This window comes from Schistocerca americana, chromosome 5 (genome assembly GCF_021461395.2).
Source record: "Schistocerca americana isolate TAMUIC-IGC-003095 chromosome 5, iqSchAmer2.1, whole genome shotgun sequence".
Lineage (NCBI taxonomy): Eukaryota > Metazoa > Arthropoda > Insecta > Orthoptera > Acrididae > Schistocerca > Schistocerca americana.
The window spans coordinates 215,079,931-215,093,346 of NC_060123.1; the positions used below are offsets into that span (position 1 = coordinate 215,079,931).

The following is a 13,416-nucleotide window of genomic DNA, read 5'->3' on the forward strand; positions in this document are numbered from 1 at the left end:
TGGCTTCGTCACTAAAAATGAAGTGATTAACAATGCCATCCTCATCCTCATTCAGTTGTTGCAACTGCAAACAAAAGTCAAAACACTTGTCTCTGTCATCATCATTGAGCTTCTGCACTAGCTCCAATTTGAGTGGTTATATATACAGCTTCTGTCGCAGGACTTTCCACACTGTCACTCGAGCCATTTCAATTTCGTGGGATGCACGATGCACCGATTTATTTCCATTGTAACGAAAATTGTGCCAGTGGTAAATGGCCTTCCCTGTTGGTGTCTTCTTACCCTACTTGGTTCTAAACATCCGTTGATCAGCTGTTGCACACTTGTTTTTGTCGAACTCTAACACAGAGAAAGCTTACTCTGCACCTGAAGTCATCATGTTTGCGACTAGCACTGGCTATTGGCAAATTATCAAACTATGCTGTGGTGGTATAGAGAAAAAAAAACTTTCAGGGTTTCTCTTCAAAATGACATACGTATGATATCTGTACAATGTTTGGTTCTTGTGCAAGAAATAATTGAAAGTGTTCCCGGACTTTATGTACACCTTGTATTATGATGCAAATAATTTTGTTAACAGTGACACTGTAACATAAATCAGTGTTAACCTTTATCAATGTGAAGATTTTTATTACCTACTTGTTTATATAAATTTATTATTATTATTATTATTATTATTGTCATTATTATTTTGAAATTGGCCATCTCCAGGCCATGCAGTTTCAACTGCACTTCCCCTTTTCCTTATATGTGAGCTTTAACTTTGGCTTCATATTCTTGCATTCTTTTCGTGTGTTTTACCTTCCCAGCTTTAGTTCAAGTTTTGTCAGTTTTTAGTTTTGACTTTTCTTAGAAACAATGGTGCTCTTGGAGTTTATTCTTGACTGGAACACATTTGTGGATATCCTGCAAGATTAATCCATACTTCTTGAAAGCCTTTTTTACCCCTGTAAACCATGCCTTCTTGGTCGTCTTATTGAGAAAGTAACAAAAGACCTGATTACTTAATCTTGTAGGACTCATATGGGTAGTGTGGACATAAAAAATTCTTCTTCCTATGAATGGTTTCTGTGAATGTGTGTAGAGTTCATGTCTGTGTCATTTCCTGAATTCACTATTTTCTTTGTTCTGGTCTATGATTTTCTTCAAGATCTGACTTTCATTTTTTTCTCATTTCTTGATCAGACATTTCCTGTTCATAGAAAGGGATTCTGCTGCATATGAGGCCTTAGGCCATGTTACTGTGCAATAATGTTGTATCTTGGTGTTAACTGTTATTGACTTCTTCTTATAAACACTTTTAGTTAGTTGATATGCTATTTCCATTTTTCTGATACATGATGCGAAGGCTTCTTTCTTGGATGTGTTCAGCGCTACCCATGCTCCTCAATATCGTAAAATTCCATGTCAATATAATTTCTCCTTCCTGTACCTCTAGTACTCTGGGTGGTGACTTGGTGTTTGTAACAAATGCAGTTTTCTCAAAGCAGATTTAGAATACTGCCTCTGCTGCCTGTGTCTTCATTTGATTTATTTTGTTCTGAAACTGGGTTTAGCGAATAAAAAGATGCTGCGAGGTCACCTTCAAGGGCCAGGCAGTCAACTGTCAAATTCATATTTCTATAGTGAAAGAGTGACCCCCTTTTGCAGCACCTTTCTCACTCATTCTTTTTTGCCACTTGCAGATCACTTTATCAGGTATGCAGTTTAAATGTCAAAATGAAAGTCCATCCCTTTGCCTGACTTCCAACATCCTTTCCTGAACCCTCTTTTGTATTCATCCATCTATTAGTCCAACTGTTTTCCTGTGCTAGTCTGAAGCACTTTGAAAAGAATCATGCAGGTTATTAAAAGAAGAGAGATGGCATCATTATTGTTATGTCCATTCTATCATTCATTATTGCCAAATATTGCAGTTAGTTTATCAGCAGCCTTGTTCCCTGCATTCTTTCCAATTTTACCCAGTACCTTTTCGTTCTTTAGTAAATTGATATGTTTAAGTTCTTCTTGTGTAGGAAGTGCTGAATCTAGATGAATAGTTTTGCTGTTTTCACAGTTGAAAACTGATTTTAGAGCCTCACAGTTGATGAAGAACTCGAAATTATTTACCAGGATATGACAATTACCCTTATTATTGTTCTCAACTTTACCATTGGTGCCTTTGAAGTGTAGACTTTTCAGCTATCTTCATTCTTCTGTGAGTTAATTTCTGTCACACAAGCTGTTTGGCACTTGCTGGACATTCAAATGTCCACCGTGGGTCTCTATTCAGATTTGTTGGTGTGGATGTATTGTTAGCAGCATGAACTACAATTACCTGGCTCTTGGCACCCCAGCTTCTGGGTGAACTCTTCACTATATCCGAGCCTCTTTGTGCCAACCTGTTAAGTTTCTCCTTTGGGCACTCCTTGTGTCCCTTGGAAGAAGTGTAACCTTGATCTTTTAGAGATAGTGATCTGAGTTAAGGTTACGTTTCTTAGAGCTTTGGGGTTCTGGATCTCCGATTATTATTCCTTTATTATAGCCAGATGATCTAGTCAGTGGCAGATACATATTTGGGGGGGGGGGGGGGGGACCACCCCCCCTTGTAGCGCCGCCTGCATTGCCACCTGCGCCGCCCCCGCCATTCAGCCCACACATTATTCGTTCATTTCTTTTGTCAGTCAACTTGACTGAATTGAGTTATTGAGCAGTTGTACTTTCCTATGTATCATTCGCGTACACGTCATCGTATTTTAATGGGAGAGATTCTTCAATACAAGCAAACGGGCATAAACGCCCTTAATGATCATGATTCTGTTATGCAAGCACTGTCTGTTTATCCTAGATCTGACTATCCTACTTTTCACACACTGCACAAAATATTTGCTTGTATACCTGCATCTAGTGCTATAGTAGAAAGAAGTTGAGACCTTAACTTTTCCCGGCGAATCGAATGTTCAAATAACTTACGGGTTTGCTGCCGGGTGACGTCGTCGAACACCGCCGATATTTCGACAGGAGCACACCCTGCCATTCTCAAGGCACAAATGCTAGGAAGAAAAAATGTGCAAGCAAATTTAATACCTCGGTTCACAGAGGAGAAACAAGGAAGACATCACACACAGAACAATTGTCAACACAACCAAAGATAGCCAACATCAGAAATATCGATAGTTACTATTAATCAACAGGTGAGGTAGCACTAATTCTGTCCCTCTGTTTTTTGATGAGAGACAGAGCCGGATTCCAAGCAGCATTTAAACAAAATCCACCATCTCTGTTAATAAGGTTGCTTGATAGTCTGATTTCAACAGCTTCCTTAATAACACTATCCCAATAGCTGGACGTGCAAGCCAGAATCTCTGTGTTGTTGTATTCCATAGGATGACTGGTGTCAAGGCAATGTTCTTCAATAGCGGATTTGCTCGGCTGTTGTAAGCATGTGTGATGCTTATGTTCAATACACCGGTCTTCTACAGTCCTGGTTGTCTGACCAATATATGACGCCACAACTGCACGGAATACGATAGACGCCAGCCTTACGCAAACCAAGATCATCTTTTACAGATGCCAACAGGGCCTTAATCTTAGAAGGTGGTCGAAAAACACATTTCACATCATATTTCCACAAAATACAGCCAACCCTGTTGGAAATGCTCCTGCGTAAGGCAAAAATGCCGTAGACTTAGGTGCCACTTCGTGAGAATTTAAACTGGTTTTTGGAACATCTGAATTCAATCCACCCGAATATTCAGTTCACTATGGAAGTGGAAAAGAATGGATGCCTTCCCTTCCTTGATGTGTTGGTCAAAAGGAAGACTGATGGTACGTTGGGACATTCTGTTTATAGGAAGCCCACCCACACTGACTTGTATCTGCAAGCTGATAGTTGTCACCATCCAGCTCAGCGTGAAGGAGTACTTCGCACCTTGGTTCACAGGGCCCACGTTATCTCAGACCCTGAAAGTTTGGCAGCTGAGCTAGCACATCTCGAAGTCCCCTTTCGTCAGAATGGTTTTAGTGAGAGGCAGATCAAACATGCGTTGCGCCATCAGCCTTCTGTGCAATGGGTGAGTGACAATAGCAACGAAGTGGCACCTAAGTCTACGGCATTTTTGCCTTACGCAGGAGCATTTCCAACAGGGTTGGCCGTATTTTGTGGAAATATGATGTGAAATGTGTTTTTTGACCACCTTCTAAGATTAAGGCCCTGTTGGCATCCGTAAAAGATGATCTTGGTTTGCGCAAGGCTGGGGTCTATCGTATTCCTTGCAGTTGTGGTGTCATATATTGGTCAGACAATCAGGACTGTAGAAGACTGGTGTATTGAACATAAGCGTCACACACGCTTACAACAGCTGAGCAAATCCGCTATTGAAGAACATTGCCTTGACACCGGTCATCCTATGGAGTACAACAACACGGAGATTCTGGCTTGCACGTCCAGCTATTGGGATAGTGTTATTAAGGAAGCTGTTGAAATCAGATTATCAAGCAACCTTATTAACAGAGATGGTGGATTTTGTTTAAATGCTGCTTGGAATCCGGCTCTGTCTCTCATCAGAAAACAGAGGGACAGAATTAGTGCTACCTCACCTGTTGATTAATAGTAACTATCAATATTTCTGATGTAGGTTATCTTTGGTTGTGTTGACAATTGTTCTGTGTGTGGTGTCTTCCTTGTTTCTCCTCTGTGAACCGAGGTATTAAATTTGCTTGCACATTTTTTCTTCCTTGCATTTGTGCCTTGAGAATGGCAGGGTGCGCTCCTGTCGAAATATCGGCGGTGTTCGCCGACGTCACCCAGCAACAAACCCGTAAGTTATTTGAACATTAGAAAGAAGTTTTTCAACAATGTGGCATACAAAGACATGGCTGAGATCGACAATGAAAGAGGATCGACTTAATGGCTTAGCTCTGTTGAACACTTATCTTGACATTGACTGTGTTATTGATGATGTAATTAACCAGTTTGCCAGGAAGAACAAGTGCATTGAATTCATCATACAAGGAAGAGAACCACAATTGTAACTTTTTTGTATCATAAAATGGCATTGTCTTCTACATGTGTATAATTAGTTTAAATAAAACTTTTTTAAGCTTTGCATGTGACTCAATTATTTTTTATTTTGGTTAAAGTAATGGTAGCTCAAGATATCTTCAGTGCCCTCATCTTGAGGATTTTCTGTGTCCGCCACTGGATCTATTTGGAACTCACCAAGAGTGGGGTCTGGGGTCATCCAAGTTTTCTGTTTTGTGAGAAAGTGTGTGAAGGTCATTGATTTCAGAATTATATCAGTCTTGCAAAGTTCTGTGAGTATCTCCCCAATTCCATTTGTTCTATGGTGGAGTGGAAGAGGCTAGTTCGATCCTGTTGTGCTTAATCCAATAAATTAATGTTGCCCATAGCTAGCAATGACACATTGCACTCCCATTATTCCAGGGCCACAAGGACACCTCCCTGGTTGATTCCTGAGACATATTATTATCGTTATTATTGTGTATGTAAATTGCTATGTGGCTCAGGGGATAAGTGTCAGACTACACATACGAGAATCTGGGGTTCAGTTCCAAGTTGGTCCTAGGATTTTTTCTGTCACTTACAACATTTTTCACCTCTGAAAACAATCTGTTAACGTGATAAACACCAAGCATACTGTGGACCTGAGCCCACATTACTCTGTAGTTCCTTCTCTAACTGTCTGGAACAGGTTGTCCATAGGTTAAATGGAAGCAATGGCATACCATGCCCAACAGTGCCATGTCTGCTGAAGCACTGTGGTGTTCAAACCAGCCTTTGGTTTGAGGAGAGCTTTACCTTCTTTTACTTCACTTTTAGTGTGAGGTTGACATTCATTTAAAATACAGGCTGTGACTGTGTTATCCATTAGAATTTGATCAATAGATCCATCCATACCATTGGTTTTGTGGAACTTCTGTAAAAGTGGAACTTCTGTAAAAGTGACTCATAAGTACTGGGGGCACTTAACTGTTCATTAACACGTCTGCTTTTTTATTCTGAAGTCATGGTTTTATTATTTAAATTACTACAACATTAGTGAGAACATTTCTTACTAATTCATGAGCTTAAGTGGATTGTTATCATTTTTCCTTCTGTGTTCTGAAGTTCATGTTTGTATCAATTACCTATCCAATTACTGCATGCATTCTTCATTAAGTAATGAATGTTCTAATTGCTGAGAAACAAAGTAGAAAAACTACCTAGAAACTTAAAATCCTGCAATAGCAACTAAGTAGTGTGTAGTCATCCAATACTTTGTACCCAAGCTCATCCGCTAACTTTTTGTGTTAACAAATGCCTAGTTGAAAGTAAGTTCCCCAACATACTTAAACTTTCTAGAGTTGTGCCCTTATATAAAAAAGGGGAAAAGAACTGTCCCGCTACGGTAGTTACAGACCTATATCCATAACGCCAGTTTTTTCGAAAATTTTAGAAACAATTATTTATGAGCAAGTTAGTGCCTACTTGGGTAAAGTAAATGTAATTAGTGATAAACAGTTTGGATTTAGGAACGGTAAATCCACAATGGATGCAATGGACTATACCAAGGCTACATTTTGTGACCTGAGCAGGGCCTTTGACTGGGTAGAACATGACACAGTGCTGAATAAGTTAGTTTACTGTGGTTTTGATGACAACATTATAAATGTGTTCAGGTGTTTTCTAGAGAACCGTCAACAAGTTGTGTGCATTGGTAGGGAGAAATCAAATTTGGTTAATGTTAGGATGGAGTGCCTCAACGGTCAGTGCTTGGACCTTCACTGTTTATACTAATGATTAATGACCTGCCCTTATTCATAAATTCTCACACAATATTGTATGCTGATGACACAACTTTTCTACATAAAAGCTCTGATCTAGGTACACTGAAAACACTGACCGAAAATATCCCTTTTCAGTCCTCGTTATGGTTCAAAGCTAATGGCTTCTTAAACCCAGACACTTTACTTTAGCCTCAAAGAGATTCCTAACTACCAAGAATTAGAAACTGTCAAATTTTTAGGTGTTACTATTGACAATAAATTGACATTGGAACCACACATTAAAAATATATTGACTAGGCTTTCAAGAGTTGTTTATCTAATTAGAAATTTAAAGACATGTTCCCAATGACTATGTGAGATCAGCATATTTTGCCTTCTTACAAAGCATCATCTCTTATGGAAACTTACTGTGTGGTAGTAGCTGTCATGTAAATGACATTTCACTTTTACAGAAAAAAGTAATAAGAATAATAACGGATTCTGATAAAACACAACATTGTAAACCTCTGTTTATTAAATTGCAGTGTGTTACAGTTTTAAACTTATTCATCTGCAATGTTTTATTGTACATTAGAAACAATGTCTCTAATTTTGTTTTGAGAAGTGATATTCATAGCCGTAATACTAGAAACAGAACAACAATAAACGTGCTATATCATAGATTATCAAAATCAAAGAACTCCTACCTAGTTCTTGGACTAAGGATGTTTAACAGACTGAGTGCTGACTTTAATGAACTGCCTGCAAATATTTTTAAAGCTAAATTATACAAGCTACTAGTGAACAATCTGTTTTACACCATTGATGAATTTTTTGAAGGTGAAAATACTGTGTTCTAATGTGTACCTATTTTATGTAAACCAATTTACATTTATATAGTAGTTTATGTAGAAATATATGCTCTTGACTTCGTCTATTGCTGTTATCAGCTGAATGAAAATAAAATTTTTATTATTATTACTCAGACTATGAAATGGGGGGGGGGGCAACAGGGGCATGCAGAGAATTATTTGTAAAGAACCTAGCAAATACTAGCAGTACTGCTCTGAAGAGACTATGATTTTTGTCATTAATTTATTTGGGGGATATTCCTTTATTTTTGGTTCATACTCATACATTAAAAATAATGTAGAGTTCTCTGGACCGATTATGTAAACATCGCTGACTGGAGGTCATTTTTTACATAACTTCAGAAACTTACATCTGTTGAGGACTATGTCATGTTTTACAACACTGAACTTGGATCCTCTGAAGGAGATTCATGTTGATTTAAGTCAACATGAAACATGTTAAGCTACACCAATGAAATTGGCTGTTGACACAATCATCACTCTTTGAACACAAACATTAATAGTACATCAAAGATACACAGTATTTATAATTGAATGCATTGTGTTATGAAGATTGAGGAAAGTAAACAGAAAAAGGAGTGGTCTTCAAAGTTATTGACAAATAAAAAATTAATAAATAAAAATTGTTGCTAGAACTTGTATTGGGCCACCATAAAGACCTAACCGAATTTTAAAAAATCGATGAAGTTACTATGGCCAGTAAGAAAAAGACATAATTATTTTTATGTAAATACAGCATTAATAAGTGCTACCCACCATATAGCAGAGATATTAAGTCACAATGAGGCACAACAAAAAAACTACTAAACAAGTAAGCTTTCAGCCATAAGGCCTTTCGGTCTAAAGCTCACTTGTTTAGCAGTCTTCTTCTTGTGCCTGTCTGCAACTCAGCATCTCCACTATACAGTGAGTTCCAGTCTATCCTTTTCATAATATTGCCATTATTCCATCCTGGATTATTTCATTATTAATAAGTTCCACACTCACTGCATTGTGACTTGTGCTAGCTTAATTTTCCTTTGTTACTGGAATTTCTTCATAAACATATTTTTATCGTGAAGTTATATACAGTGTCTTGTGCACATTTAATATGCTCTGCTTAAGCTTAGTACCTCAGGCTGTTTGTACATTGAATGTAAACTATCTTTGACAATTCCCAAATATCTCTGCACTTTCACAACCAGGAGATTACATGGGGATATGGGTATAGTCAATACTACCTAAATCACCAGGAAAGCATGCTACCAGTACTTGATAAAAATCACACTGTTTTTTCCATGTCTTTTCTCCCTTTGGCATTTTGATGAATTCTTTCTTCAGTGATGTAATGCAAGCTGATACCTTGTGGACCTCTCTGCAAGTGTTGCTACATATGTTCTAAACAAATTGCCAACCAACATTTGAAAGCTTCCTGTGGCAAAAAATCTTAATTTTTAAAGTAGCATGTGCATTGGATGAGTGGCTTGTATCTTTTGCTTGGTATACTCTCTTAGTGTTCTGTGCTCTCAACCTTAGTCCTAACTGCTGCACAGTATTTTTGTTCAAGCGAAACCTCAGCTTAAAAGATTTTTCATTTAATTTAAAAAATGGGTTTGTCTTTTGTTGTTGTCAGTAGACACATCAGAATAAAAAGACATCTGTAGAGTACATGAAAGAAAACGATTCACATCACATAAGCACACAAAATTCTGCCCATCACATAACACAGAAAGCTTGGAAAACAAAGACTAGTATAGTTTCAAAACACATTGTTGTTATAATTGTTTTTGTGATCAATACAGTAGAAAAAGTAGTATCAAATGGAGAAAAGTTCTGAGAACTGATGTGGGTTTGAACTCGAGACCATCTGCACTGTCTGCCAGAATGCAGCCTGTGAGCCACTGAAACAATTATATGAATGAGCCCAAAAAACTTTTTCTAAATGTCTTACTTATGCTTGCTTATTATTCATTCATCAATACATGTGCAGTTGTCATAGCAGTTTATGCACGTGTTCAATAGTTAAAAAATTAGTATACATTTCATAATTACTTCTACTCGAGCTGAGAAAGCACATTTATAAAAGATATTAAATCAATCTCGGCTGCTGTCAAAATAAACATAATTAACTGTTCATGGCAAATATTTCAAAGTTTCCTTTCTTACTATGCCATTCAATGTCTGTATCATGTCTTTAAACTATACATATCTTACGCGACATCTCCAAGAATTATTATGAGCTCAGTCATTATCTGTACTCTTTAATTTCCTTAACCTAACCTTACAAACTAAGAAATGTATTTCAAACTTCACATATTTGTTGTATGTGTTAATAATAACTTCTTTATTATTTCAGTTTGTATTTACACAAAACAAAAATGTTGGTTTCCAATGCCAGACACTACATTCTAAACTGACACATTTGAACCAAACTCTGTTCTATGAATTTTCACTATTCGAAATTGATCATACTTTTTGATGATATAATCTTGGATTAACATTTATACAATGCAGATTTCCAACTTAATCTTGATCTGAAGTATTTCTCTGTGTTAATCTAATGTCAGATGCTTTACACACCCGGTCTGTAAAGTTCGTGCACTATGTGATCAAAAGTATCCGGACTCCCCCAAAAACATATAGGTGCATTGTGCTGCCACCTACTGCCAGGTACTCCATATCAGCGACCTCAGTAGTCATTAGACCTTGTGAGAGAGCAGAATGGGGTTCTCCATGGAACTCATGGACTTCAAACATGGTCAGGTGATTGCATCATATGTCTGTACGTGAGATTTCCACATTCCTAAACATCCCTAGGTCCACTGTTTCCAATGTGATAGTGAACTGGAAATGTGAAGGGATAATATACAGCACAAAAATGTACAGGCTGGCCTCGTCTGTTCACTGACAGAGACTGCCAACAGTTGAAGAGGGTCAAAATGTTTAATAGGCAGACATCTATCCAGACCATCACACAGGATCTACTGTAAGTGCTATGACAGTTTGGTGGGAGGTGAGAAAACATGGATTTCATGGTCGAGCGGCTCATAAGCCACACATTATGCCGGTAAATGCCAAACGACACCTCACATGGTGTAAGGAGCGCAAATATTGGACGATTGAACAGTGGGAAAATGTTGTGTGGAGTGACGGATCACGGTACACAATGTGGCGATCTGATGGCAAGGTTGGATATAGCGAATGCCCAGTGCACGTGATCTGCCAGCGTGTGTAGTGCCAACCGTAAAATTCGGAGGCGATGGCGTTTTGGTGTGGTCGTGTTTTTCATGGAAGGGGCTTGTAGCCCTTGCTGTTTTGCGTGGCATTATCACAGCACAGGCCAACATTGATGTTTTAAGCACCTTCTTGCTTCACACTGTGGAAGAGCAATTCGGGGTGGCGATTGCATCTTTCAACACGATTGAGCACCTGTTCACAATGCACGGACTGTGACGGAGTGTTCACAAGAAAATAACATCCCTGTAATGGACTGTCCTGCACACAGTCCTGACCTGAATCCTATAGAACACTTTTGCTGGATACTTTTGATCACATAGTGTATGTCAAGTAAACAATATCAGTGTTGACATAAATTGATAAATTTGTGGAAAGGGTGTTTTGCAATACCAGTGCCCTATTGTTCAAAATAGCTGAACCAATGTATCAGATGATGATATTTATGATTTCAGGTTGTTGGAAACATTGATATATGGTGGATTGTGCATGATGGTGGCCTTCTGATGCTACTACCATTCCTTCTTAAACAACACCGCACATGGAAAAACTGCAAAATGCGCATCTTCACAGTGGCACAAATGGAAGACAATTCAATTCAAATGAAGAAAGATCTTAAGATGTTTTTATATCATCTTAGGATAGAAGCTGAGGTGGAAGTTGTCGAAATGGTAACTACTTTACAATTTTTATGTGTTTTACATGTAAGCGTTGAATAAGTCCATTTGTTAATACCACGTGGATTTTTCTTTCACTTTCCATACAACAGCAGTGGAATTTAGATAATTTGGTTTGAGACCAGCATTATCTTGAAAAATTCCTTTATTATCTTGGGAAGAAAAAGAACAACAAAAGGGGAGATAGAGAGAGAGGGAGAGAGAGCAATAGATCTGGGTACTGCACAATTAAATCATGCTACTAGAAACTATTTGTGTACTCTATTAGATATAATGGAGGTCCCAGTGCTGTATTAAAACACTGTATGCAATGGATTCGTATCCTTATGTATTGACTCCAAACATGTGCACACATATCCTAGGAGTATAATTCATTAAGGTGGTCTTTGAATCATGTGGACTGACCTTTCTGGTGAATCTTAATGGGGCACAGTATTTCTGTTGAGATAGATAGTAATTGTATCTGTAATAATCAAATTGTGTTTTGCCAAATTCATCATTGTTGTATTAGCTGTTAGCTGCTCCACAGCACTGCACCGAATGGAATGTAGAAGTTTTCAGCCATTGCACTTGTTTGGGCTATCAACTATATTCTTCATTCTGCAGTTTGGCAGATAGTTTATTATCTATTTGTGTTGACATAAAACATGACAGTACTTTGAACATGCAAAGTAATCAGTACTCTTTTTGTTAAGCTGCAGTCCTCTGACCCATTATAATTTGTTCTTTTATTGAACAGTAATAATCCTCTTGTTGCTTCATCCCGTACAAATGCTTACAACATACTGAATCATAGCTGCATATCATAAGATTTTGCAATGTTTCATTGCAAACATTACATCTGTTTGTATGTGGCTAATTAAGATATTTATTAGCTATGTGAAATGCAGACTTATTCATAAATATTTGTTTTCTTTGTAGCATGATGTGGACACTCTTCAAGCAATCCCTGATATTTTTTCCTCAGACAGCTAAAGCCACATCTTAATGTGAATGAACAGCAAACTAGTTTAAAGCCTGAGTGTGGAGCCCAGTTTTGAACAAGTTCATCCTTCCAGTCCACCGACCATACTTAGTACTTGGCATAAATTGGACTGTCTCTACTGCAAGAAGAATATTTCTTCTGTATTTGGAAAGATTGTATCTTAATGTGTCTGTATCAACTGTTGCAAACTGAGATCAGTTGTCATTTACTCCCTCTACAAATCACTCTCTTCTTCTTCTTCTTCTACTTAAGTACTTGTGAAATATGTTTGTTTACCATTATTTCTGTAGCTCCATAAAGTAAAGTACACCCTTCCATGCTTAGATCAGATTTAGAATTAAGAGGGTTTATATAGTTCAGCTGCTGTGGGACACCCAGCAAGCTTCTTTGGTCTAAAGATCTAACTTACAGTTGAGGATGTAGCTGTTTTAATTGATAATGCATTACTAAGTCTTTTCGAGGATTTCATCTCACTAAAATAGTAATAGTCTTGCATCTTTTATGTTTTCCTCATTCTGATTTATTTTTCAGTATCTCAACTTTCTGACATGATTTACTCAAAACATGACATTGTACCATTTTTTCTCATATGCTTACTGCTGTTTAGATGGCATAATTTTCTTTTCTTTATTTGGATAGCTAAACTCTGTCAGGTCTTAGCAGCCCTTCAGCTATTTCATTACCTGAATAATAATCCCAAAATATATAAGAATACTGCCACCTTTTGATTAAGTAGCAGACACTGAGCATCTATGTTTGGCACAAACTTTCTGTTTGCCCATGTCTTCTTCAACCTCTCATTCTCTGACATGAAGAAATTATTCTCAAAGCCTCCCTTTTTTTTTTTTTTTAATTACAGACACAACTCATAGTTATTTGAACGAATATTTTCGGAGGGTACATTCCACTTTGTGCAGCAGAT

General features: G+C 37.6%; 1 protein-coding gene across 1 annotated transcript in view; it reads left to right on the forward strand.

Moving 5' to 3' along the window:
* Window positions 1–13,416, forward strand: part of LOC124616271 (solute carrier family 12 member 6) — a 255,635-nt gene that overhangs the window by 193,045 nt on the left and 49,174 nt on the right. Inside the window, exon 15 of the mRNA XM_047144575.1 lies at window positions 11,288–11,503. Coding sequence (XP_047000531.1) covers window positions 11,288–11,503 — 216 coding nt within the window. The remainder of the gene's footprint in view (window positions 1–11,287; window positions 11,504–13,416) is intronic.